The sequence below is a fragment of the Spinacia oleracea genome, chromosome 3 (assembly GCF_020520425.1).
Source record: "Spinacia oleracea cultivar Varoflay chromosome 3, BTI_SOV_V1, whole genome shotgun sequence".
NCBI lineage: Eukaryota > Viridiplantae > Streptophyta > Magnoliopsida > Caryophyllales > Amaranthaceae > Spinacia > Spinacia oleracea.
The window spans coordinates 22,986,995-23,013,345 of record NC_079489.1 but is presented as its reverse complement, the minus strand read 5'-3'; the positions used below and the strand labels follow the sequence as shown (position 1 = coordinate 23,013,345).

Sequence of the window (26,351 nt, the reverse complement as noted above, 5' to 3'; positions counted from 1 at the left end):
AATTGGATTAAATTAAATTTGATTTTTTTATTTCGTTAAAATACAGAATGTAGGATTAAATTTAATTTTTTTTTTTCAAAAAATCGTTCTATATTACAAAATATCGATCAAATTAAATTTGCAATTTTTTTTATTTCTGTAAAATTTACATAATATAGGATTAAATTAAATTATTATTTTTTAAAATTTTGGTAAAAGTTACAGAATTAGTTTTAGGTAAAAGAATTAAATAATTATAATATCTTTGAATTAATTTAGTCTTAATATATAAAGATATCAGATAAACGTTATCTTGTCAATGATTTAGTGTCAATAACGTAATCTAAGGTATCAATTTAGGAAAATTAGGAGACTAAATAGGAGAATAAATCTTATAGAGAATATATATAAACTTAAATATTATACTATAATATCATATTTTTTAAAAAATTCGGTAAAACTTATAGAATACCGAAATAAAAAAAATCAAATTTAATAACGTAATTGATTTAGTATAAATCAGATAAACGATATCTTGCAAATGATTTAGTATCAATAACGTAATCTAAGGCATCAATTTAGGAAAATTAGGAGACTAAATAGGAGATTAAATCAATTAGAGAATATATATAAAAATAAATATTATTGTATAAAATCAGATTTTTTTTATAAATTCGGTAAAAAATTATAGAATACCGAAAATAATAATAATTTAATAACGTAATTGATTTAGTATAAATCAAATAAACGATATCTTGTAAATGATTTAATATCAATAACGTAATCTAAGGCATCAATTTAGAAAAATTAGGAGACTAAATAGGAGACTAAATCAATTAGAGAATATATATTTTAATTTCAGTAATCAAATAAAATCTGATTTTTTTTTTTAAAAAAATTCGGTAACAATTATTAACTAATATAATTCAGATATACGGTATCTTGTAAATCAGATACACGATATCTTGTAAATTTCGGTAACAATTATTAACTAATATAATTCAGATATACGGTATCTTGTAATCCAGATTTAGTATCAATAACGAAATCTAAGGCATCAATTTAGGAGAATTAAGATACTAAATCAATTAAAGAATATCTAAAAAATAAATATTATTCTATAATATCAAAATCTATTTTATCCCTAAAACAAAAAAAATATCAAAATCCATTTTTATTTTGGTAATCAAATAAAATCTGATTTTTATTATTTCGGTAATTTTTTAAAAACTTTCGGTAACAATTATTAACTAATATAATTCAGATAAACGGTATATTGTAATTAAGACATACAATATCTTGTAAATTTCGGTAACAATTATTAACTAATATAATTCAGATATACGGTATATTGTATTTCGGATTTAGTATCAATAACGAAATCTAAGGCATTAATTAAGGAAATTTAAGATACTAAATCAATTAATGAATATCTAAAAAATAAATATTATTCTATAATATCAGAATCTATTTTAATTTCGGTAATAATTATATAATATCGTATTAAATGAAATCTGTTTTTTTTTAAAACTTTCGGTAATAATTATCCAATACCGTATCAAATAAAATCTGATTTTTTTAAAAATAAAAAAATCGGTAAAATTTATTAAATTAAATTTGATAATTTTTTTTTTTAATATAAGTCAAAATTAGCTAATATCGGATAAATAACAATAATATTTTAAAAATCTGAACGATTATTTACTTAAAATTAAAAAAGATTCTTATTTAACTAATTATAAAATTAAGAAAGATTATTATTTAATTAATTATAAAATTTGATGGCTGGCGATGTGGATGGTGGCCGGCGGTTATGGTGGTGGCCGACGGTGATGGTGGCCGGCGGTGATGGTAGTGGCCGGATGATGTTGGTGGTTGCCAGCGGTGATGATGGTGACCGGTTGATGGTGGTGTGCGAATGATGATGATGGTGGTCGGTTGCCGGATGATGGTGGTCGGATGATGGTGGCCGACGGTTTTGTTGGTGGCCTGCGGTGATGGCGGCCGACGGTTATGGTGGTGGCCGGCAGGTATGGTGGCTGGATGATGTCATTAAGAATAATTTCGGTGATTTAAAAATAATTAAATACCCCCTAACTTTGTAACCAAACAAGACTTAACAAAAAAAATGATGGAAGGCTAGGATCTAATCAACATAATCTAACGGTACATATTTATCTAAGGTTTTTTAGTCGTCGGAGGTCGACGACTTTTACATAATTTTTACGCTTAGAATGCACAAGTTTGTAAAATGGTACAAGCTTAAAATGCATAAGTTTCTGAATTTTTTTCCAAACAAAAAAAAGAAATTGCCTTTTGTGATCAGACATGTAACAATTGCGACGCATTTTCTAGCCGGCGACGTTAACCTCGACGCGGTGGCCCGATTGACATCTGTAGGTGGCCGAAATCTCGTGATGGTCGGAGGTGGTGGTGGTCATAAATATTGTGGGAAGGTTGGAGGTGGAAGAAGGTAAATGGGGAAGGTAAATGTAGAAAGGGGAAGGTAGGAGGATATTGAGAAAATAAATGGGTTGGTTTTAAGTAATATGGAGGGATAAATAGTAACCCACATAAGCTTTCTTCAAACAATTTTACTCACTGAATGAGTTTATGTTAGATAAAATAAGTTTACATAAGTTAAGGTAACTAATGTAACTTAAGATAACTTTATAATATAAGTCCAAACAAAATAAACTAAATACTCCATCCGTTTCACAATAATATAACAAACCACATAACGGTTGTATTGAAGTGAGAGCGAATTAGCACGTCTTCGGGGTCTACCATAAGGCTCTGTAAACCAAGATGAACTAATGTATCCTTACATCCCTGTAAGTAGGGTGAACACAAATAGGTACCCTGTTAAAATTTTAGGAACCCGAACCGTAACTGGAACTTGTTGCAACAAGTTCTTTAAAATCAAAACCGGAATATGTTGCAACAAGTTCCGGATCAGGGAACCCTAATTTAAATCTAATTTGTAGTTTGGGCTTTGATTGTTTTATAATTTGGGCATAAATTGTAAATCTATATTTATATTTTCCAAAATAGGTTGTCTAGAGGGTAGGGTTTTTTTTTTTTTTTCCGCCGCATTCTTCTTTGTTTTTTGTATGTGTTCAAAGTAATGAAATCTTGCTTGCTTAACAACAACAACAACAACAAAAAATAAAAACTGAGTTTAAATTGTTTTATGTTTTAGGCTTATATAGTATTTTTATTTGGTTCCAATTTTAGGTACTTCACATTGAATTTGGTGTTGATTGAGTACCATTCCAAAAAATTAACAGCCAAAAATGTTGCAACAATGCAACATATCTCGATTTTGTTAACTGAAACCGAAATCAAAAGAGCTGGTTAAACCGAAATCAGGTTCTGGGTCCTATTCAGGTTAGACATTTTGCTCACCCTACCTGTAAGGAGTACACTTACCTTTGAACATCTAGAAAAAAAAATGGCGCTTCTTCTTCAACCCAGTACCACCTTCCCTTCTTCACCCACCACCCAATTTCCAGCCTTGTACAAAATCCATAAATCAACATGTTTGAAGCCTCCACATGCATTCTCTTGCTCCAATTCTTATCTCCCAACCAACAAGGTTATCTTCTTCGTCAACCCTGAATTATGTGAATAACTTCTATTTATTATTTTAACTGGGTTGCATTTGATTTCTTTGTATATTGTAATTAAGTTTTTAGTACTGTATTTATTTTGTTTTAGTGCAGTTTAAGAGGCCATATACAAGTGTCATGATAGTGCCGACGGGGGTTGGAGCTGCCATTGGCGGTTACGCTGGTGATGCTTTGCCGGTGGCGCGTGCACTTGCGTCTGTGGTTGATTGCCTCATCTCTCACCCTAATGTAATATACTATCCACATGGTTATTTTTGCTATTTCATTCACCTAGATATAGATAAAATGATGTTGTAATGGTGTGTGGAATTGAACATCCAATTTAAATCCTAGATGATTGAAACAACTATGATGATAATACAGTAGAACTTACAATAATTCTTGTCAAACGACACGATAAACTTGAAAACCAATGGGACAATTAGGTTGATTTCGTGTTCGTTGATACCACAATAACAATTTTGAACTGTCAAAGCGTTAAATCCCAATAGGATGGAGTCATCTGCATGAACAAGGTTTAACTCTTATGATCTTTTACAAATATCCTTTTCCTCACTTCACTTCTATCAAGTGGTAATATGATAGAAAGAATCAAATATGGAAGAGGTGTTTTCTATTGGGAAAAGAAGAGATGAAAGCCGCTGTTAGCTCAAATTATATTTAGAATAGGTGTGGATGTTGACTAGGTAAGGTGTGGATCAAATTCCATCTACATTACGACTATTGTGGCTCTCAAGATACTACAAACAGAAACACAGCTATAAAGAAAGGAGAGGAGAGGGACTAAAATGGAGAGACAGCGTAGCAATTGTGGTGAATTGTAGTTGTACGGGAAGAGGTGTAAAGAGACAAGTCACCGGGTAAATGTTAAGAGACATCGACTTAAGTGGAAAAGATGGAATATTTTGATTATACCCAATAAAGTTATGGGTATTTATAAGATGGTAGAAGAGATTCTTTTGGTTGCCCTTTGATTCAAGGTGATTTGTGGCCTTGTTTCCTTATTAACTTAGTGGGGTTCAGATTATGTCATATTAAGAGCTTTCGAATTGAAATGATTGTATTGTGAATTTGTGATGTCTCACTCGACTCGACAGTTTTTATTTCTTTGTGAAGATGTTAAGTAGTTTAACACATGTTTTGACCTTACTCCATATATTTGAGTTGTTTCCTAGACTTAAGAGTAGTCTCATTAAGCCGAGTGCAGTGAGGGTTGTTTAGGATTGATCTATTGTTGAAAAGCCCTTTTATTCGGCAGGTTGCAAAATCAAGAATCTTCAGATCATCATTTAGATATCTCCCCTGAGCACAACCAGCTTCAGGTTTCTTTTTCGGATCCATTAACGGCAAGGGGTCTAAACGTGTGAATGGGTTGGATAAGCTTATTTCGGGTAGGTGCATAACATCAGTTGGGTCATGTTTGTCTAGCATTCTCCTATTCTTCTTTCCCTGTTAAGATACTGTTGTTTTAGTTGAGTGGCGTAAAAAAGTCATAGGGAATTTGCTTTAGTAGCCTGTGAAGCTAAAGAAGAGAGAATTCAGGTTTCAGAAATGCTGTGCCCAAGGACATCTATTACTGTGTATAGATTCGGTGCTGATCCCTCCGGAAATAAGAATTCAAAATGTATGGGCTTCTTAGGAATCATTGGGATGCTCTTGAAAAACTTTGTTTTTCTCCTTATAGTTGCCTATTAAAGCTTATATCATGCGGAGCATAATCCACTGATTTTTATCCCTTGGTCAAGCATTAAGGTTGTTAAGGTTAAGAAGGGGGTTCACATTTGTTTTAGGGAGGATATTTGGGAGGGAGCGTCCCTTTCCTATTCTTTTCCTTCATTTCTATCATCCCTCCATGGTTCATCACATTCCTTCAAGTACTAGCTAAAAAGTCTAATCCTCACCCTTACCTCATATTGTCCTGCTTTTGGAAGTTCAAACCCCTATGATTTTGTAAAGGCTGTTCTTTTGACAGTGGCTTCAGACAAAATATGAATGATAAATTGCAAATATGTAGACTAGTAAAGTGCTATAAGCGCTACCCAGCACCTCCCCCACCCCACCCCACTCCCCCACAAACACAAAAAAAGAAAAGATATAGTAGGAGGAAGTGGGTTTTCCCAGCCACTGTTTTGGAACACTTGCAGGTTTCCTATAAAAGTTTTGGGAGACAATAGGCGTTGGAAGATTTGAGATTTGATTTTGAATGCTTCTGTGTCCTTTGGTTGGCAAGGGAGAATACTTTTTTTTTCTTCTTCTGGATCTTGTGTTTCTTGTCGAATTTAGTTGCATAGAATTGTGTACCCTAGGCATCACTTTAGGTTGTTGCTTTCCAGTGCTTTCCTTGGTATGTCTATTTTAGATGTACATAATGCTTAAATCTTGTTTATGTATTCTTTTTGTTATTGAAGGACTTCCTGTCTTCTTGATGTGTGCTCTTTTGGGTTTTTTGTTTACTAAAATTTCCATTTATCTCAAAAACGGAGGAAAGAGAGAAAAGGATTAGAGAGGATCAACATCAAGGTAAAGTGATACTATGATTGATTATAAATAGTTAGGTGATCGGTTGAAGTGTTTTTTTTTAGTTAATTTTTTTAATGTAAGTAGAAGTTCGGGCTTTTATAGGGGTGTGATATAAGTGTATTGATGCCAAAAGGGTGCTTATATTTTCAGAAATCACCCTTGGCTATCCAGGCATTGTTTATTACTTCGACTGTCCCATTTAGATGGTCAGTATAGAAATGGTGAAAACTAAGTTGCCCTCGAACAAAAAATAGAAGGAAACAGAAGTAAAGCCTTTGATGCGTTGGAGAATTTCCTATCAAAGACAACCTCAACATGCTCTCATAAGTAAAAGCTAAAAGTAAAATGAAGTCTGTTGATAATTGAAATTTGACAATGCAACTGGGACAAGCAAAGAAGTACGGAGGTCCGGTTGGTTAATGGATGATGTGATAGACTATATTCCAAGAAAATTGACAGGCTCTAGTCCTAATAACTATAGCAGTGAAGAGGTCCGGTTGTTTATCTTTTTGTCCAAACATATGTCTACAGGTCCTTAATGCAGCCATGCTTTACTGGCCCATACCAAATGCACTATATGTGGAAGGTTATGCTCTGGATCAGTTTGCTGAAGGCTTATGGGCACTTGAGCCAGTTCACCAAAATAAGGTATGCATCTAATACCTATTTCCAAATTTATTTCCGAGCAATGACGTTCTAAACAATGAAGTAGTTTCTACGCTCAATCCACGTGGGGCTTCTATTGCAGCATGTAAATCACTCTAATTTTGGTATGCAATCAGGTTGGATTGGTTCTGGATGCTGGCATAGAAACGGAACTCCGCATGCGACATTTGCAGGTTGCAGATGCTGCAAGAGCTTCTCTTGGGCTGCCTGTCCTAGAATATACTGTCACTGACAGGACTCTTGAGGTAATTAAAACAAAGAATATTACACTGAGTATATCGTTAGTAAGATCTGTGCCTAAAAAAGGAATAAAGTGAATAAACGGAAATGTGGTTAAGGTGGGAAAAGGTCAAAACACAATTGGGTTAAGAACTTTGACTATTTACTGTGTTTTCTTACTTAATTTGCTGATATTATTTAGTAACTCAATAATTTTTGTAGTTGCATCTTGTTTTGGTCCTTTGTAGGGTGTTTTAAGATATTTGGGTTGGTATTATATATTGGGATATTTAAAATAGTTTGTAAAACATCATATATTATTCACATAAGTGAGTAACTTAAGTATTTGTCCTGAAATATTTTTACCCTGTCTCCTCATATTTTTATGGTCCTTTTATTGGTACGACATTCCTCATTATTTTGTTCATTCTTCATTTCATTTCCTCATCTCCCAAATCCCCAAAAAAACTTGAAGTTCCCTGTGAGATGTTATTCCCTCTATTTCAAAAAGTACTAAGGTTTTAGGGAAAAAATTAAGTGCTTAAAAATCAGGAAAAGAGAGGGTCAAATAATTATTAGCCTTTAAATAAAATACTATATTAAATGACTATTAGGAAGAGGAAAGAAGTATAAAGTTAGAATTAATATGATAAGAACTATTGAATTTTTATGGTGACTTACATCTTGAAACGAAAATGGAAGACTTACATGCCTACATTTTGAAACAGCGGGAGAAGTTATATACTTATTTTTGTTCTGCTATTTCCCGTGAAAATTTATGTCATTTCATCTCTCTACTCTCTTTATCATGATCAGCTATGAGGCACATTTTTTATTTTGACTCTTTCTACTATCTACTATGAATGACACGTTACATATTTTCCTACTAGGTACTGTGATCCATTTGTCTGCTAGAGTTTAAACTGTATATTGTATAGGTGGAGAAATGGATTGATCCAAAGACTGGGCAATCAACTGGGAGGATTAAGCATCCTGACTCACTGCTAAGAGCTGTACAGAGCTTGGTAGATCGATCACAAGTGAATGCTGTTGCTGTTATTGGCCGGTTTCCCGATGATGATGAAGACAGCATGCATGATTATCGTCTAGGAATTGTATGGTCCCACATCTAAGTTTCAGTTTACCAATTAGTTTGTAATTGCAGTTTTTTGGCTTCTTTTGAGCTCTTATATTTCTGCATAACCACCTGAATGCTTAATCTGCTTTGTATTGTAATGTTTTCTTATGACTGTCTAATTTTTAAGTTCCTTATACTTCATAAAAAGAACAGTAAAAACAAGAAAGCGAACTACTTGATGTGTTTCTATCTCGAAAATTGAACCAAATCTTGCCGAAGTATCCTTATAATTGTATATTGATTTTCCTTGAGATATTGAAATATAAGTGTCGAACTTCCTAAATTAAGAAGAATTGGTAACGCTTAATAATGCAAGAAAGTTCTTTAATTCTCTATTTTTTAGTATTTTAGTTCTTCTCTGGTTCTCCATTTCTGATTTCTCACCAATGAGATGGGCAAAAAAAAAAAGAAGGAAAGTGATTTCTCACCACCTCACACATTCCTGCTGATGACTTATTGTACATTTGGGGAAACAAATGTGTTTGAATCCTTTTCCTGTATGTGCCTGTTCTCTTGCAGTTGTAAAGAGGGTAGGTCATTGATTGAAAAATGAACAACGTCCAAAGACATAAGTGAGACAAATTTTTCCGTCATTACCTTAAGCAAAAAAGTTGAATAATGGTGACCCTTTTAGCTCTGTTCTATGGTTAAATGATATGTTGCATCCTCAGGGACTAAATGTATATGATGGTCTATATTTTTATGTGTGTGTGCTTTTCTTGCTAGGCTAACTAGCCTCTCTGAATCGTACAGGGCGTTGATGCCTTGGCAGGAGTAGAGGCTATTATAAGTCACCTAGTTGTGAAAGAATTCCGAATTCCTTGTGCACATGCTCCGGCTCTGTTACCCGTCCCATTAAACCAATCACTCTCTCCCAAATCAGCTGCTGAAGAGGTGATTACTTTTCCCCATCCTTGCAATCCTTTTAGTAGTTTGGTGATTTCATTCATCATTAATGATGGTTCTTGCTCTACTTGATTTCTTATAGCATACGGAGTGTATGGGTATGCCTTTATTTATTAACAAAAATTTCTTTTTAGTTTAGAAGATGCTCCTCTCCCCTATATAACTTCCTAACTTTTTTTTAGTGGCTGTCTTAAGATGAAGTATATACATCTTGTTCTGGTCATCTTATATGTGTAAACACTACTTTTTGGTTAAATTGCCAAAATACCGATACTTTACACAACCCCAATTAGTTAACACATGGGCATAAAAGGAAAATTTGGCAAACAAGTTGGCTTTTTAATAAGTATGCAAATCAAAGTTAAAATTAGAGGATGGAGGGAGCAGACTATAATTGTAGGTCAAGCAGAAGAAGAAATTTTACTATAGGATTAATAGTTAAGAGTAGTGCTATGTTCCAAAAGTGAAGAACTGAAATTTTCTTTCATGCTGGATAATTGTATGTTTTTCCGAGGTACCTCAAACCCTGAAGGACTTGCAGGATTAACCCCTCCCCCCCTATTGGGGAAATAGGGTCTATCTAGGGGTGGGCGGGATATTTGAAACCAAGGTTCCTCTGGCTTGGGACAAGCCCAAAACCGTCATCCGACTAATGTCCAAAGTTTCTTACTTTATCTCATTGCAGACCAGCATCGTAAGCTTAAGAAACAATTTTAAAATCTCAATTAACAACCTAATATAACCTCTAATTTTTTTTTGACGAGTACAACCTAATATAACCTAAACAAACGATTATAAAAGATCAAATCAGATTTATCAGTTCAGAAATATTCCTAGGAAGCAACACCTGAACGCTCTACTCTACTATCTTATCGGTGCCATTGACAGTAACGTAGTTTGTGCAATCGGAACTCTATGACTCCAGCAAGCTTGCACTTCTAAAGCTCATAGACACAGGCACCAGTACATCACACAACTTCTTTTTCCTTCTGAAACTTGGAGATTTCGGATTATCTATCCACCCATCTTTGAGTCACAGAAACCTCATGGTTCTCTAACATGAAGCCACTGTTTCACATAAAAAAATGCTAGTAACACAAAACACAGTTTAACATAAAATTAGTGGTTCTTAGGAGCACTTCCACGTATCAAATTGGGAATTTAACAGAGCACGAGTGTTTTCAATTTACTGCTAACTGGATAACGAACCACTGTTTTGGAATAGTTAACGGTTAACCTATAATAAGCTCATCTTTCCCAAGAATTTTACTACAATTAACCTCTTTTAGAATAACAATACCCTTATGAGTCGCTAAACTAATGGTTCCCTTCATCTGATTCGTTACAAGCCATCTTTCTTCCCTCTCGGTTAATATGAACTTAGCAGACTTTTGAACATTAGCAAAAAGACAGAAAGGAAAGAAGATACCTTGATATAATAAGGGTAGCAAAAAATCTTTCAGCAACAGAAACAAAACCATCTCCCGGCAGAACATGATCAAATCCATCAGCAAAACAAAGGTGAATCTTTGAACTGCCGCATCTTTGATGAAAGAATAACCTGGTTTATCGCTGACATACACGAACAGCCTGGAATATTGCTCCATACAGGTTATGGAAATGAATGTGAGAGTGGATCACTTTGTCCAAGTCCCTTCTTACCATGATCATGCATCACGGTCATAGTCATATGCTTTCCTCAGGTTTACATTCTTCATACATCTTGGCTTGCCAGACTTTTTTACCAGACAATTTATCTCCCAGTCACAAATTCCCCTTAGAGCAATATATCAGGACGCACAAACTTTACCTGTTTTGGATTTGTTACAAATGCTACTTGCGGGGTTTTGGAGCAAGTTGGCTTTATGTTTTAAATGCACTTTCTCTTGTGCAATTTTCTATGGTTTCAGCACTGCAAGTTATCATTTTCTTATTATACTCTATCGCCCTTTGTAATTTTTTGATGAATTTCTCTCTGGATTTCTGTTTAACAGATTGGGTACACATTCTTGCCATGTGTGCTCGCTGGGCTTAGTAATGCACCACAGTATCTGGTTACTGGTTCAAATGTAATGGAGAAAGGCTGCATTTTTGCAAATGATGTTGATAGTGTCATCCTTCCAATTGATGCTTGTGCAGGAAATGGTGTCCTTTCGTTTGCAAAAATGAAAAGAAACAAGGTATGGACTGAATGAGATTATATTTTTTCATTCTCATCCAAAGACTAGGATCTTTCATCATTTGTGGAGTTATACTAAGTTTTCTATTGAAGTTGACTGCTTGTTGGAGTATCATAAACAATTGATATGATTGTTTGTTTTCGAATTTGCTGACCATGAATTTATACAGCCTCTTATAATTGCTGTTGAAGAGAATACAACTGTTCTCAGTGACACACCTGACAAGCTTCATATTGAAACGGTATGCCATAAAGATTTGCAAATCAATTTGTTTAATTCATCTTTCTGCTTCAAGGGGCTTTTAGTAGAAGCGTATACAAGTACAAATTGATTTAGATTTTGATATGAGAACATTATGAGCTTTTAAGTAGTTGAAAACTGAAAGGAACTTGTCAGTTTTTATGTTCTTTTTTTTATTTTACTTCTCAGTTAATGAGACTATTTCAGTGCTTTGAATTCGCCAATTTGGAACATGGAATTATTTCTCTATAAGAGCATGATCAACCTTACGTCTTAAGACTTGAATTTGCTGACAGGCATATGACTCACCTAATCTTAAGATTAGATAAGGAATTTGTAGCATTGAAGTGGATAAATTTTGACAAAGTCTTAAATTGAGTCTTGAAAAACTAAGACTCAACTTAAGACTACATGTATGAGTTGAATAAAATAATATATGGTGCATAAATATACAAGTTTTAAATAAGTTTGAATGGTGAAGTGCTAAATTTGATTGAAGCTTAAGGAGTCTTAACAATAATTTAATTATTTAATAATAGTGAAATGATGACATGGCATATGAATAAAGTCTTAAGACAACACCCCCTTGATCTTGCTCTTAGTTGAAACCAAACAGCTAGGATTTCTTTTCTCGGTGCGTATCTGCATTTGACCTAAAACTTGGCTAGATATTGTTTTGAGGAGAGTGGCTGGTCTTGTTTGGCATGTGGCAGTGGTTACTAGCTATGCTTTTTGTTATATATATAGAGACCCAAATTCTTATCTTCTTTTTTTCCTCGCATTTTTACGTTTCCTCTTTATCTCATAAAAATCACATCTTTTCATTTTACCTATAGTAATTGTGTTCTTTATTTTCTTCTAACCCAAAGTTCCTCTGTGTGCTCCATTCTCAAATATTAAAAGTTCTATTAGGAGTTTGTGTAATGTTAATGGTACTTGGTAATTATATTCACATATAATAATTATAAAAAGGATTAGAATTTGGCAAGACAAAATATTTGGTGAGGCATTAGTAAAAATTAGGAGAGCAAATGGTTACCTTGCGTCACCATTGTGGGAACGGGGAAGGAGTGAAGTTTTGAATTAATGGTCGTTGAGTTCATTATTTCCCTATTTTCCTTTCTGTTTGTTCTATAAGAAACTTATTAATCAAGCTGTTGAGGATCCCTTTCAGCTTTAGGGGACTGAGTATGTCGGTTCTTTTATATGCGTCCAGCTACACGTACTTCCTAATCTCTTCTCACATTCCCATCAATAGTACTCTCCCTTTCCCTGGCTACCTAAGTTACAGATTGTATGGAGTATCATTTTCTTTTGTTCGCCTATGAAATTTGATTGATATAGAAGAGGAACCTTTTTTGGGGAGTGTTTGGTTTGGTGTAAAACGATTTCCCCTTTTTCAACCATTTTACGTTGTTTTGTTTGACAAGAGATGAAAAACAATTTTCCATAATTCCCTCAAAGGTGGAAAAGGAAAAACTTTTTCCATTTGATAGGAAGGGAAACCACTTCTCGTCCTTACATCCCTCTACCTTCTTCCCTTCGATCTTCATCCATCTTCTCCCATTTTCCTTTTTCTATGGATTTTCTTTAAAGAAACAAAACATAGGAAAACTAATTTGGAATTGTGTTTTTCCTTGAAAAATGTGTTCCATGAAAAATCATTTTTCACTGGAAATGTTGTATGCCAAACCAAACGGAGCCTTAGTGAGAATTTGTTGGGTCATTGTTTGCTTTTTTTTGTTTTTCTTGTTCTTCTCTACCAATTATACCTCTGTTTTAGTGAGTTGTGGGTTCTCTGCAGGTGAATGTTTCAAATTACTGGGAAGCTATAGGAGTTATTGCAGCTCACAAGGCCGGAATCGATCCAAATTCTCTTCGGAAAAACAGGATTAACAACATCCCTTGCAGATCCTCCTTGTCACTGAATGGTTCTGTTGTCCATGCTTGATTATTCTCTCATCTATCTGCTGTTTTCTGTCCCACACCTGCTCTCCTTTCCCTCAAAAGGGGTTTTGATCCTCATATATGGCTGAATCCCTTACCAGATACTCCAGCAAAAATGACAGTTACTCATAGCAAACATCTGTAAGTGGCGTCAATCTTTCAAAGGACAGTTATTCATGGTTATGCTGGGGAAAGTATGTCCTTTTTGGATGCGGCAATGTTGAAAAGAGCAAACCTTGAACGTCGTCCTACTGTAGTTTGTATTTAGCATCAGTGGATGTGTTTTTGTCAGCCAATCTCTTCCCTGGTAAAGGCTATGGTTGTTACTTGTATAGAGGTATAGTATTAGGTTGATTGTACTCAGGTATTAAAACAACAAATCTGTGTAATAGCAGAGATTTAATTTCATTGCACATGGATTGTGAATATCTTTGGTGTTGTGCAGATACTCTTCCAGTATAGGTGGTGAATATCATGTAGACTGATCAATAACGTGAAAACATAGCTCCCTTCAAGGAATTCTGAGCTTCAAGTGTCAACTCGAGTAGAATGCTTACCAAAATATTGTTATGGTACAAGTAAGCAAGAAAACTCACACATATGCGTACTGGCCTAGCTACCGTCATGCTTGACCATGGAATATTTAGTTGGTGGACATGTCATAACTCGTGGAGTACAAGTATGCTGCTATCTAAGCTAGGTACAGAGTACTCCGTCTTATGTTGTGCATTTGACAATTGATCATTTTTCGATTCCCTCACACCAATCAACTTTTCCAATCCTCTTTTTACCAAACACCACTATTGGAGGTTTTGACTAGTCAAACCTCTAATAGTGGTCCAAACATCCAATTTACCTTCAAAACTCTCTCTACCAAACGGGGTCTTCATCTTAGCTTCAATTTTTTTAAATTTTTTTTTTAGGAAAATAAAGACATTTTTGGCTTGGTTTAAATAACTTGTCAATTGTTGTTTCCTGGAACTATTAACTAGTTTGGAGAATACGTATTATAGAAGAGTTATTAAAATTAATTAATCAATTGCCAAGAGATGGAGTAAAATTCGTAAAGTATATCCCACAGATGAGCACAAACTCCTAATTTGTCTTTACAAAACAAACTGTCATCTGAAAAGAATAAACAAAGAATGATAGGGATATAAGGTGTAACTTTAACCCCAATGCCAGTATGTTTATCCAGGATTATTGGAGTAATTTCCGTGACAAAGAGAACCAGTGACAATGGATCCCCTTGGCGTAATCCTCGTGTGGGAGTTCTAAAGACCGTAGAGTTGTTATTTATGGATGGGGCATATGAAACGGTAGTAACACATGACTTTATCAATGTAATTGCAAGTACCACTAAACCCAAAGGCTTCTAAAATTTGCCTTAGAGAAAATCTCATTCTTCTCGGTCATAAGTTTTTTCCATGCCAGCCTCAAAGCTAGCCAACTTGTTTTGTTCTTAGACTTATTATACATATTCAGAATTTCCCGCACTAACAAGATGTTATCTTGAATCTCTTTCTTAGGAGCAAAGACATTTCGATATGGTCCTATAATTTTCTTTAAGAGAGGCTTAATTTGTTAACTAACAGTTTAGCAATTGTCTTGCAAAGACTAATGGGGCGATATGATGAGCCTTATTAGATTATCGACTTTTGGGATTAACTTGATGATTGTATGATTAACTTGTCACAATAATATTGTCATATGAAAAAGATGCTTATCGCTTACCAAATTTCATTTCCAATAACAGGCCAATGATGCTGAAAAAATTTAGGATCAAAATTATCCCAACCTGGTGATATATGGCAAATAAGCCCCATTACTTAGGTCTTTTGTGCACTTTAACCCCCCTACTTTTAATGGTAGCAAATCAGCCCCACATCTTTATAAATTGTGCAATTTAATTACTAGGTAATATTCCCCGGTCATTTTTAATCTGAATACGTAAAATTCAACCGGAAAACCAGCCTTAGAAACCAGCCTTAGTATATGTACTATAATTTTAATACGTGATTAAATTTAATTTATATAACTGACACATGTAAACTTTAACTTTTGGTATTCTTCCAACATCTTCCGACTTCCACCTACCCTCTTCCTCTCTTTCACGCTACTCTTGGTCTCTCAACAATTACCGATTGCTTAGTCAGCAAATAAGGACGTTACCCCCCCTAATCCCCCCTCGGGGGTTCATTTGGTCGGGTTAAGCTCTGCAAAGATTCATGGATACATAGTTATATACGCCTAGAGCAGTCCTTTGTTAGAAGAGTATTTATGCAGGTGGAGAAAACTCTCATTATTGTTTCCCATGATCGTGACTTCCTCAACATTGTCTGTAATGAGATTATACATCTTCATGATATGAAGCTTCATTTATACGGGTGAAGTTTTGATGATTTCGAGAGTGGATATTAACAGTGCCGAAAAGAGATAAATAAACAATATGAAGTCTATGAAAAGCACATGAAAGCTGCTAAACGATTAGGAAATTACCAAGCCCAGCAACATAAGGTGAAGGAGAAAGCATGGTATTTAGGATGTATAAAAATTATATAATGTTAATTTTTGGGTTTCCAGCGAAATTATAAACATTACCGGTTTTCAGGTGTAATTTGGCCGGAGAATGTCATGTAGGGGTTGATTGCACTAATGATAAAAGATATGAGACTTATTTGCTACCATTGGAAGTAAAGGGATTAAATTGCACACAAGACCTAAGTTATGGAGCTTATTTGCCACAAAGGCCTCCATGTATATACTTTGTTGAGCCCCGCCCATTCAATCTCGCTGATTGGCGAGCAAAGCATATTAAGGGGTATTTTCGTAAATAATTTGTCAAAATATACCATCTGAATATTAACTATACATTGTCTTTAATATTAAAATTATTTTCTTTTATTTTTATTTTAAATATTAAATAGGCTGTACATGCAATATTTAAATTGTACCGAATATAATATATCATTATATTTACGAGAATGTCATTTAGTCGGCGAAATATGCCAATCAAAAAGATCGTTAGAGAAAGTTCAAATTTCTCTACTTTGTTATACGCCCTTAATGTGCTCGAATGTCAATCTAAGGAGATTGACTGGATGGACTGATGGAGTTTAGAATCCTCGAAAGTATCTCTCGTATCCAACCACTGAAATGGGTAAGGCTATGCCCTCTTCAATTCAATCATGTTACTTCCCCCCGCTAACCCCTTTCCCGCTCCATTGTAACAACCACCTTCCCATTCTCTCTCCTCCGCCTCTCATGGCGGCGGCAAACTTCGCAACCTCACTTCACCACTACCACAACCATCACCGCTCAGTCCCATACTTGCAGTTCCGGTCCCAAATGTTGCATCACCGGCAACCTAGAATCTCCACAATTCCACTGTCGCGCTCCTTCTCTCCCCATCGCCGTCGCCGACGCCGCTCTACTCGCCGGAACCCTAACAAGCGGAACGATTCCTCTCAATCTTCATCTTCTGATTCTGGAAAGCTCCAATTCGTACTTGATGTTGATCAACTGAAAACCAAAACACCACTATCTCTCCAAAGAGCTCTTAGTTTGTGTGAGTCTAAGTTTCATGAGTTTGTATCTTCTGGAACTGATGCTTACAATGACCTACGAAGTCTCGTAATCGTCGAACCGGGGAGTAATCGAATCGTTGTGTCGTGCTCGGATTCGACGGTTCGTTTTATGGGGAGTCTTATGCTTTGGAGTTGTCTTGGTGTTGTTTTTATTAGGATTTTGATTAATTTAGGGTTAGGGTTGCGGCGGAGGAGTGGGGAGATTACGGTGGCGGTTGTTAAGAGGCGAGATAGGAGTTTGGGTGGGAGAGAAGTGGTGGTTGAGAAGAGAGTTGTGGAGGGGGCAGAGAGAAAGAGTGATCTTGGGATGAATGAAAGGGATTCGGGGGTAATATCCAGGAATTCGATACGAAAGGAGCAGCAGCAGCGGAAGTTGCCGAATTGGTGGCCGGTTATTGGTCCAAGACCTGTTGTGGAAGTGTTGAGGGAGGACTATCGGACTGCTGCCAACAAACTCGTTCAAGGTTTGTCTTTTGAGGCCTCAGACAATGTTTTTTAAATGATGGTTGATTATGTTTTGATCATGAAATGTAGTGCAAATTAATAGCTTAGCGTTTCGTACTGTGTTTAACTTCGACTTCTATAGTATTATTTCTTAACTAAACAAGTTATCTCTATTGATAAAGCGTGGACTATTACTACAATGAAAATGGATAATTATTTGAAATGTAAAGGCGAGTGAAGTTTTTGGTCCTAGGAACTCTTGTTATGTATGTTGATGCAGCATGTTAGAAGTAAGGAGTATCTGAACATGCTCATGGCCTTTAATGACACTAATGAGCAGGACTGTTGTTCACTTAACAAATTTGTCATAATGCAGTAGGATTTAAATAATGATGGTTAATTATCTGAATTTATATACGGAGAACTTCGTATAAAGTTAAGAATGTGCGCCCTACTCGGAAGGATCCTGTTAGTGAATCGTTTGACACAGGCATAATTATGTTTGTTCTAGTTTATATGTTGGTGGTGTAGGAGTTAGTGAACACCTGGCCCATCATCAATATGCGTCGCGTCATTTGAGTAGTTGAGGTGTTGAAATTAAGTGACTTGCTTCGAAGAATATAAGAAGGATGTGGTTAACTGTCAGAGAAGTTAGCTCTTATAATTTTTTCCCTCTACAGACATTATCGAGCTAGAGTGGGAACATTTTAGTTTAAGAGGTCAGCGACAGCTTTTCAAGCATTGGATAGAATTTTGGTCAATAAAGTAACATACAGATTCGCACTTAAATACTGTATTTTGTAACAACATTTATGGAAAGTTATGTCATGTAACATTCCATAGTTAGTCCAGTTGTGCGGCTACAATTGGCCCTAAATTATTAACCAAAAGTTTATTTTGTACCACATACTTATTTAAACAGTTATCTGGAAAGCTATTGCTAACAGCTAGTAGAACATCCTTCCAAAATAAATAATAAACAGCTAGTAGAACAGCCATGCCTTGGCAGTCTGGTATAAGCAGCTACCCAGTACCCACTACTATATTCACATAAATTTGTGTCTACAGTCTGCTTCAGTGGATAACTGTAATAAGCTGGCCTCTTTTGAAGATTATTTTAGTCATCATTTGTATGGTTGGTTGGCATTTGACAATCTACCGTACTTTGATATATTCTGTCCTGAATATTAGTCTCGGATATTTTCTACTTTGTAGTTCTCAAGTGTACAGACATATCTAACATTCTTTTCAAGAATATCCTGCGTTGCTCAAAGTGCAAAATATGGGTACACTATTGAAGGGTTTATTTCTGGAGGTAATAGTCTGAACAGAGTACCTAAGTGGTGTCACTGAAGCTGTTGCAGGAGGGAAACCAAATCTGCATCTATCTATTATTTGAAATTCATTTTTTCAAAGATTTCTAGACATGCAGGAGATTCCTTGTTTTGATGTTGATGTTCTTGGAAGTGTATAGCTTTTTCACATGAGAATTATCCAATTACTTGTGTTTTTTTCCTTTGATTCTAAGCCTCTTTTTCATGTGGTACTTGGGTAACTTAACTGAAGTGTCATCATCTCTTTGCCCCAAAACCCTGTCTGTATGAGTTTGCTATTATATTTGCACTTCTATAGAGTATCTACTTGATGTTTGGTCATAGTCACAGGATCATTAGGAAAGGAGTTGTCTGTTGGTTTTCAGTGGGTGGTTGGCCAAATTTATAGTTGTTAAAATGTTCTTCACTTGGAATTTGACCCTGCATCTTACCTGTCGAACGGTGGCTCTTAAGCACACAAGTTGGCTATTGCTCTGTTAGGTCTTTCTGTTACATTATAGATTTTGCCGAGCTAACTTTGGACCTTGTGGTTCGAATTTTATAGGAGGCAGCAAGTGACCTTGTTGTCTTTTGTTGGTTGGTTTCCTTGTGAAACTTTGCTCCTTCCCCACTTTACTCCTTCTCATCTTACTCTCTCTGTCATTAGGAAATGGGGCCTGGGGAAGAGTTAGGGAAATGAAGCAAAGTGAAAATTCCCGTTGGAGTCCTTTCTAATCTGTTTCTCCTTGAGTCCTTTCTATCTTCATGTGAGTGGTTGAGATTTACCTTTATGTTGTATTGGAAAACAGCTACCGTGTCACTGTATTGTGTGTCTATATACGGAGTAATTCTGAATAATGCTTAATGTTCAGTCTTTCCTCATTTCTGTTGCCTAATTTTTGGACTTTCTATGTTATTATTTTGTGGGACTGCTGTTAAATTGTCTTTCAAACAGGTAAATGCATGCCTTTCAAGCCTGTCTAAATGTTAGAATCATACTTTTCTTCATCAAATCATGATTCGTTGGCCTGTTTCCAGCAATCATGGATGATAAACTGAGAGGAAAGGACGTCTCAGAGGAAGATATACTTGAAGTCAGTGATTTCCTATGCTAATTATCTTTATCTCTAATTTCTTTACCAACACGTTTGTTTTGTCATTGTGCCAATAATTTTGAATTTCTGTGGGGTTATTAGCTGCTTTACCTTTTGAATCTAAATTCTAGGGTTTTCTTGAGTAAACGAGTTTATGTATGTGAATGTGTGATTTTGTTTTTGAATAAACAAATTTATGCATTTTGTGGGGTTTATTTCTGAATATCACATCAATACTCACTCCTTCATTACCACAATACCACGTAACAGTTTATTTGTTAAATGTTTAGTGGAGAAGGTCCTAGCATTGAACAAAATATTTCTCCAGTAACATGGATCAACGTTTACCAGGCAAATGCTGCAGATAAGTAACCTATGTGGCTATGTGCTCTGATATTGTTCAATAGGTGGAGTGAGGGGTTAGGTCAGTTTGTTACAGGGATTTAGGTACCTTTTGGCCAATTTTTGAAACTGTTTCTGAGCTTTAGAAACAGAAACAAGGCCTAACGGGGGATAAAGTGGATATAGTTTCTACATCTCCAGAAACCCAAAAGCGCTTAAAACAGCTTCTGGAGAGGGCAGAAGTAGAAGCTCCAAACTGGAGCTTCTCAAAGCAACTTCTCGCGTAGCACTTTGGCTCATTTAATGGAACTTTTGCTTGGTCGATTTTATCCTCATCCAATTCGTGAAATACCCAATTGTCCAAATAACAACCCATGTCCATCATCTTCTTCCTCACCTCAACTACTTTAAACACTCCGAAATTGTTCAATCTGCATTTGATAAGAAAATTCAACTGAACCCAATAAATTAAATGCCAAAACCTCACGTAAAAGAAGGAGCCACCTTTATATGTCGCCTCTACCAAGAGCGACAGCAGTAGAATGTAGGTCTTCAATAGGAACACCGGCCAACATCACCAGGAAATATGTTTAATTCAAGCAGATTGACAGTATTTATCGTTCACCCATAAAAACCACTCTTTTATTTATTAATCAATTTTCACTTTTATTTAACTGAGTTCTACTTGGAAGTTTATTTGTATGTATCCATTGTTGTGATATAGCGAGATATCCACGGCGAGGCGGGGGCAACACTTGGGGATTGTGGTGGGTTGAGAGAGAAGTGAGTAGGAGGAAGATCGAAAAGAGTTATGCCATTCTAGGTTCCATTGGCGGTGGTGGAAATTGATAAGCGAAACAGAGGACGAGAATTTGATGGTGGTGTGAAGCCTAGCTAGTCGTTGAGAGAGGGTGGAAGGGTTGTGTTTTTTATTTGGACTTTTGGTGGTATTAGTATGCTTCATATACATTAAGGCAAAAATAAACATCATAATTGTAAAATGGGAAATTTAAATAAAAGTGGTCCATCATAATCATTATACGAAGAATAAAGTTATTTCACTTGTAAGCTTTTTTTGTTAACATTTTTTTTATATTGATAATAATGATATATTACAGTCTTACTCGTTATGACCTTATGATTATATATAAATATTCAACACATTACTATAAATTTTTGTAAATAAACATAAGTCAAATCTCAAAAATTATAAAATGTGCCAAACAACATAAACTTGTTTCTGTTGCTTAGAATACTTCTTATTTTGTGGCCAAACATTTCTTTTTTTTCTCAAAAGTTTTTCTCTATAAACAGTTTTTGCAGAACTATTTCTTGGAAACAGAAGTTGTTTTCCAGAACCTTGGCCAAGCTCTTGAAAGACCTAAGACTTGTATTTAGGAAAGTGGATAACAGTGGAGTTTTGTCATTATTTGGATATGTATAGAGATTAGTTCTCCAATTATGATAGGTAATGAATCATGTGAGTTGACTTGGGCTAAATTGTGATAAAAAGCTGGTGTAAAGTAGAAGAGTTGAATTTTAGGCTTAATGATGCAATACCTTTAGATAGGATCTATATGTTTTTATTTCCCTTGATCACCCTCTTATTGCAGTAGAACTTCCTCATGCTATTTAGAAAGAGTGTTGTTCTACTTGGCATTCTTTGTGTTGCTGTTTTTATATTTAATGTATTATTAGGCTTATGTTTGTTGGTTTTCTATTTTTTATTTAACTTTGTTGGCGGGATGAGCAGTTGCATAGGATTTGTAGGGTATCTGGAGTACAACTCTCCTTTGGAACGGAGAATGCCCGAGACTCATTTTATCGTTTAGCTGTACACAATGTCATAAACACTTGTTGTAGGTACTGGCCGTATTCCTTAATAACAGCATCTTATTGTTTTCTGAATCTGGGGCACTCCCAGATTTCTCCTATACTTGTGATATATTCAGTTATTTGCAGGGCTGGGAATCCTTCAGTTCAAATTGATGGTGAGGATGCTCGTCTGTTTGTAGCTGGGTTGGCTTATGATGTAGGTCTCTCTAATTCTCGAGCTGCAACGATCGTTTCTGCTGCTGTTGCTGCTCAAACACGCCTATGGTTTTTACAGGCTTGGGTAATGCTGTTAATTACCAATACTGTTTATCAATTGTTTGGTTTATTACTTTATTTTATACAGAGTACTGCTTTTTAGTTTTCAAGTTTGTTAATCTGACCGACCTTCCTCTACTTGCAAAAGATTTTTAAGTGAAGTAGTCAGCAATTGTAAATGCGTTTTCCACTTTTCAACATCCATTAGGTTTGATGATGTAATGTTGGTGTTAAGAGTGTTTTTGAATTCATATACGATCATACTTTGTCATTTTTATTTGAATTGTTTCCTTTTGGTTTTCAGGGGTATACAGTTATTATTTACTCTTCGTACTTTATTTACTTGATGTATATTTATTAAATTTGCGGCTTAAAGTTTCTCTTCATCATACACAGTACATGTACGTAGCTTGGACTCTTCATTCTGGTATCAATGTACTTGAATTTCCAAGTGGATTACAGATACTTGGACACTTGCTTATGATTAACCAAAAAAAAGGAAAATCAATACTTTCCTGCTTATGATACATTGCTTTTTACCTGGCAGCCCGTGACCCTTATTTTGCACTTCTGTTTTTGTTTAAAAGTTTACGTGTTTGAGATCCGAATTCCATTTATTTCCAAAGTTTGAATGAACTGATTCTGATGTAGTCTGGCGTTACTTTATATTCTCTCTTTTTTCAGGCTTTGGAGATGCAAGCGAAAAACTCAGAAGCAATGGAGGAGTTAAAGAAGATATGTTTAATTCACCAGATATTTCCACCTGAACCTTCCTCTGTATGTGTACTTCCTGACCCATTTGCTTGTTTGATGGTCTGTGATTTATCATTCTTTTCGTCAAAACCTCCAAGTAGGTCTGTTATTTTTCTCCAGATAGACGCAGAAGTAACTGAATGATTTGATTATCTGGTAAAATTGAAGTTCCTCTTGCTGTTATTATGCACACTCTTATATTGAACATGTGTATGTTTTTGCAGGCAGAAATGGAGATGGTTGCTCGGGGTCTACAGCAACACTTGAAACCAGAGCACCGAGAACTTCTACTGACTAAACTCGTCAGTGTTTGTGGTGAAGAGAGTCCAAGAAGTGCTGCAGAGGCCCTTGGTCTGGTGTGATACACTTATTTGCCTCTTTCAAGTGAATATTCGTTGAAATCGTTTGCATGAAAGCTGAGAGGTAGAAGATTTTTGGTTTTCTTGTGCTAGTATTAGTTTTTTCAGTTGTAGAATTTTCAAAGACTATAAAATCACCAATATCAAGTTTTTTTTTTGTTTTGGCAAGTAATATCAAATAAATTATTAATTTATATTGTTATGAAATGTATTCAATTCATTCATTATTACTTAAACAAAGTATTCATGGTTTTTACTAATTAAGTTATCTCATTGGTTTTCTTTGTATATTTTAATGTCTTTTTATTATGTGTTTCTCTTAAAAAGATTTAATATGGCTATCTTCTGGGTTTTGGATTTGAATAAATATTAATGTTGAACAACACAATAAAGAGCACAAAAGAAAATAGAACGATTGACCAAAGTAAGGTTGTTACAAAACTCATTTCCCATTTTGCTTTGGAATGAAACTTATTTACCAAATTACTGTCCACGTAGACTCGGGTGAAGTTATGCTATTTTTTTTTTTCCATAACAAAATCGCTATCTGGGATAGCGGTTTTGAGATAGCGGTTTTGCTGAGATAGCGTTTTTGGTCAAGAGAACACTATTTTTTGCAATTGTTTTACAGTTATAATCGTTATTCGAGATAGCGGGTTTGGTCTACAAATACTCAAACATCATCTGCTACTACAAATTAGATTTTTGCATACGCTTTGCTACTATAAATTATATTTTTGCATATGCTCTCCTACTACAAGTTATATTTTTGCATATGCTCGACCTGTACAATATATTTTAGAAATATTCTATCTAAAGGAGTTCCAACTCCAATAAGACATACACAAATTTTACCGACCAACTAATAATCAAATCGCATAACCAAAATAGTTATAATTTACAATTGTGATCTATAAAGTTCACCAACATAAATCTCATTACAATTGTTCCAAAGTACCAAAACAGGTTCACAATTTCTCCAAAATCACAAAAGAAAAAAAAATCTACATGGATGCCACCTCATCTGCATTAAGTTCTCAAAACACACATGTTGGTCTGATCAACAATGTAGGGTAGGGATGCTTAAACCTCCTCAGTATACGGTTGCCACATCATCTACATTAAGATAGTTAAGTTCTTTTAAAAAAATTACAAAGTATATTAATTTTAAAGGGCTCATCCAGAATTTTGTAAATCTTCAACATCAAACTTTGTTAATCAAAAATATTATCAATTTTCAGTAAGACTGAAACTTGATCTTTTTAACAGAAAAAATAAAGAAAATGCACAATTCCACGTAAAATAAGGGTATACTTAGGCAAAATTTGGCAGAATTTTCAGATTAATGAAAGCCTCATACATCATACAACATATTACCGTTAACTGGAATTTCAATACATAAGATGACTACATAACTGGGCTACAAAAGCTCGGCGTAGAATTTAGGATCAAAACCTATCACAAGGAAACAAGCATGTGAAATTTTATTTATTTATTCTATCTGAATAACTAAACATTTGTTCCTTAAAACTCATGTCGCAAGGAAAAAAATCAATATCGTAGCGTTAAGAAACTAATGCAAGCACCCCCTCACCCCATCCAAATATTCAGCACTAACTAAGATAATAGGTGAAACAAAACTACCTACTTGCAAATATCTTGATTATACAACTTAGGTGTTCTTCACATTATATTGTATGTCAATAGTATCTAATGTACATGTCGTAACTAAAATTTTACCCATAACAAAAATTTACCTAGAACAAAAGTGTCAACTGCCTCAGGTCTGATCAACAGCTCCATGAGACCTGTAGTATACATATAAAAAGTATAACATTAGACTACAAGATAGAAAAAGCAAAAGCTCAAAATAAATTATTAAACACGGTAAACTTTGAAAAAAATATGCAACATTAAAGTTTAATACCCCGATGATCTGACACTACTCTTAGAAGGACAAGTACGTGCATTATGACCTATTTGCCGACATATACTATAAGCAGTTTTGTTCTTGGTACGTGCACCTTCATCCATTTCATTATTTATCCTAGTAGATACAGGCCGTCCGACTTTATCTCGTTTTTTGCTCTTGTCAGCAATAATTCTTGGACCCACAACAGGAGACCAATATGCATCATCAGCAAGAGGTTTGAAGCTTTTAATATATGTCCGCCTATACTCACGTGTACTGAAATATGAATCGATAAAAGAGGCATATGACAAGTTTCTATCTCGACAAACCGCTAGAACATGAGAACATGGCAGCTTGTATATGACAAGTTTCTCACATGTGCATGTTTTTTGAACCAAATCCACATTATGTTTCTTACCCCCCTTTCCGGGAGGGCGATTCCCACGACCAGTGGTAACTTGGAAAAGACCCTTATCATGATCAAATGATCGTACTTCATGAGTTGCTGATTTTTGCATATTTTTCTCAATTTTAGTGTATGCCTTTTCACCGTAATCATGACCTTCTTCAACTCTCCTCTTACCCACCCCCGCCGAGTTACAAAGTATGAATTCACTCGAAAAAATGTCATCTTAATGAGAGCTTTGATAGGTAGACAACGAGCTCCCTTCAACACTCCATTGAAACACTCCGATATGTTAGTTGTTCGAATGCCATATCTAAAACCACCATCATGATATATTGGCCATAAATTCAAAGGGATGCAATCTAAGTATTTATGAGCCTCACTGTCTAACTCGCCAATTCTATTGAACCAAAATTCGAACTTTTTCTTTTGACGTTCATCGGCAGCTTGACCAAAGAGGTTCTTCATGTGAGTTTTATAATGTTTACCCACATTTGATGCAAGATGCCGAATGCAATATCTATGATGTGCAAATGGCTCCTCCCATCCACTCCCCTCCTTATTCATTGCATCCAATATCCCTACATGTCTATCAGATATAACACATAAACCTGCTATTTGGG

At 35.2% G+C, this 26,351-nt stretch overlaps 3 protein-coding genes across 4 annotated transcripts; 2 read left to right on the top strand and 1 right to left on the bottom strand.

Annotated features, from left to right (window-relative positions):
• Positions 1–3,209: 3,209 nt before the first annotated feature.
• On the top strand, positions 3,210–13,855 carry LOC110776836 (uncharacterized). 2 transcript variants are annotated; one of them, XM_021981394.2, is made up of 9 exons: positions 3,210–3,577; positions 3,700–3,839; positions 6,663–6,779; positions 6,914–7,042; positions 7,955–8,131; positions 8,908–9,048; positions 11,055–11,240; positions 11,410–11,481; positions 13,285–13,855. In XM_021981394.2, exons 1-9 carry the CDS (start codon positions 3,520–3,522, stop codon positions 13,429–13,431), a joined length of 1,167 nt encoding a protein of 388 aa, XP_021837086.2. In that variant the 5' UTR covers positions 3,210–3,519; the 3' UTR covers positions 13,432–13,855. The 2 variants fall into 2 exon arrangements, with proteins under 2 accessions (XP_021837086.2, XP_021837085.2); XM_021981393.2 differs by having other exon boundaries at positions 3,212–3,577; positions 3,705–3,839.
• Positions 13,856–16,437: 2,582 nt separating this feature from the next.
• Positions 16,438–23,698, top strand: LOC110776837 (uncharacterized). The gene is made up of 6 exons (XM_021981395.2): positions 16,438–17,478; positions 19,810–19,865; positions 21,961–22,070; positions 22,170–22,323; positions 22,983–23,075; positions 23,276–23,698. Exons 1-6 carry the CDS (start codon positions 16,584–16,586, stop codon positions 23,411–23,413), a joined length of 1,446 nt encoding a protein of 481 aa, XP_021837087.1. The 5' UTR covers positions 16,438–16,583; the 3' UTR covers positions 23,414–23,698.
• A 1,492-nt stretch (positions 23,699–25,190) lies between these two features.
• LOC110776833 (uncharacterized) lies at positions 25,191–25,840 on the bottom strand. The gene is made up of 2 exons (XM_021981391.1): positions 25,338–25,840; positions 25,191–25,218 (listed from the first exon to the last, which is right to left on the bottom strand). The coding sequence occupies exons 1-2, from the start codon at positions 25,838–25,840 to the stop codon at positions 25,191–25,193; spliced, it is 531 nt and encodes a 176-aa protein (XP_021837083.1).
• Positions 25,841–26,351: the final 511 nt, after the last annotated feature.

Excerpts from the sequence above, each read along its gene's own strand:
- LOC110776836 (XM_021981393.2), top strand. The coding sequence starts at position 3,434 with ATGGCGCTTCTTCTTCAACCCAGTACCACCTTCCCTTCTTCACCCACC. Across the intron at positions 6,780-6,913 it reads AGCCAGTTCACCAAAATAAG|GTTGGATTGGTTCTGGATGC; the intron begins GTATGCATCTAA and ends GTATGCAATCAG. Across the intron at positions 8,132-8,907 it reads ATGATTATCGTCTAGGAATT|GGCGTTGATGCCTTGGCAGG; the intron begins GTATGGTCCCAC and ends TGAATCGTACAG.
- LOC110776837 (XM_021981395.2), top strand. The coding sequence starts at position 16,584 with ATGGGTAAGGCTATGCCCTCTTCAATTCAATCATGTTACTTCCCCCCG. Across the intron at positions 22,324-22,982 it reads TATGGTTTTTACAGGCTTGG|GCTTTGGAGATGCAAGCGAA; the intron begins GTAATGCTGTTA and ends CTCTTTTTTCAG. Across the intron at positions 23,076-23,275 it reads TTCCACCTGAACCTTCCTCT|GCAGAAATGGAGATGGTTGC; the intron begins GTATGTGTACTT and ends ATGTTTTTGCAG.
- LOC110776833 (XM_021981391.1), bottom strand. The coding sequence starts at position 25,840 with ATGCAAAAATCAGCAACTCATGAAGTACGATCATTTGATCATGATAAG. Across the intron at positions 25,219-25,337 it reads AGTAGTGTCAGATCATCGGG|GTCTCATGGAGCTGTTGATC; the intron begins GTATTAAACTTT and ends TGTATACTACAG.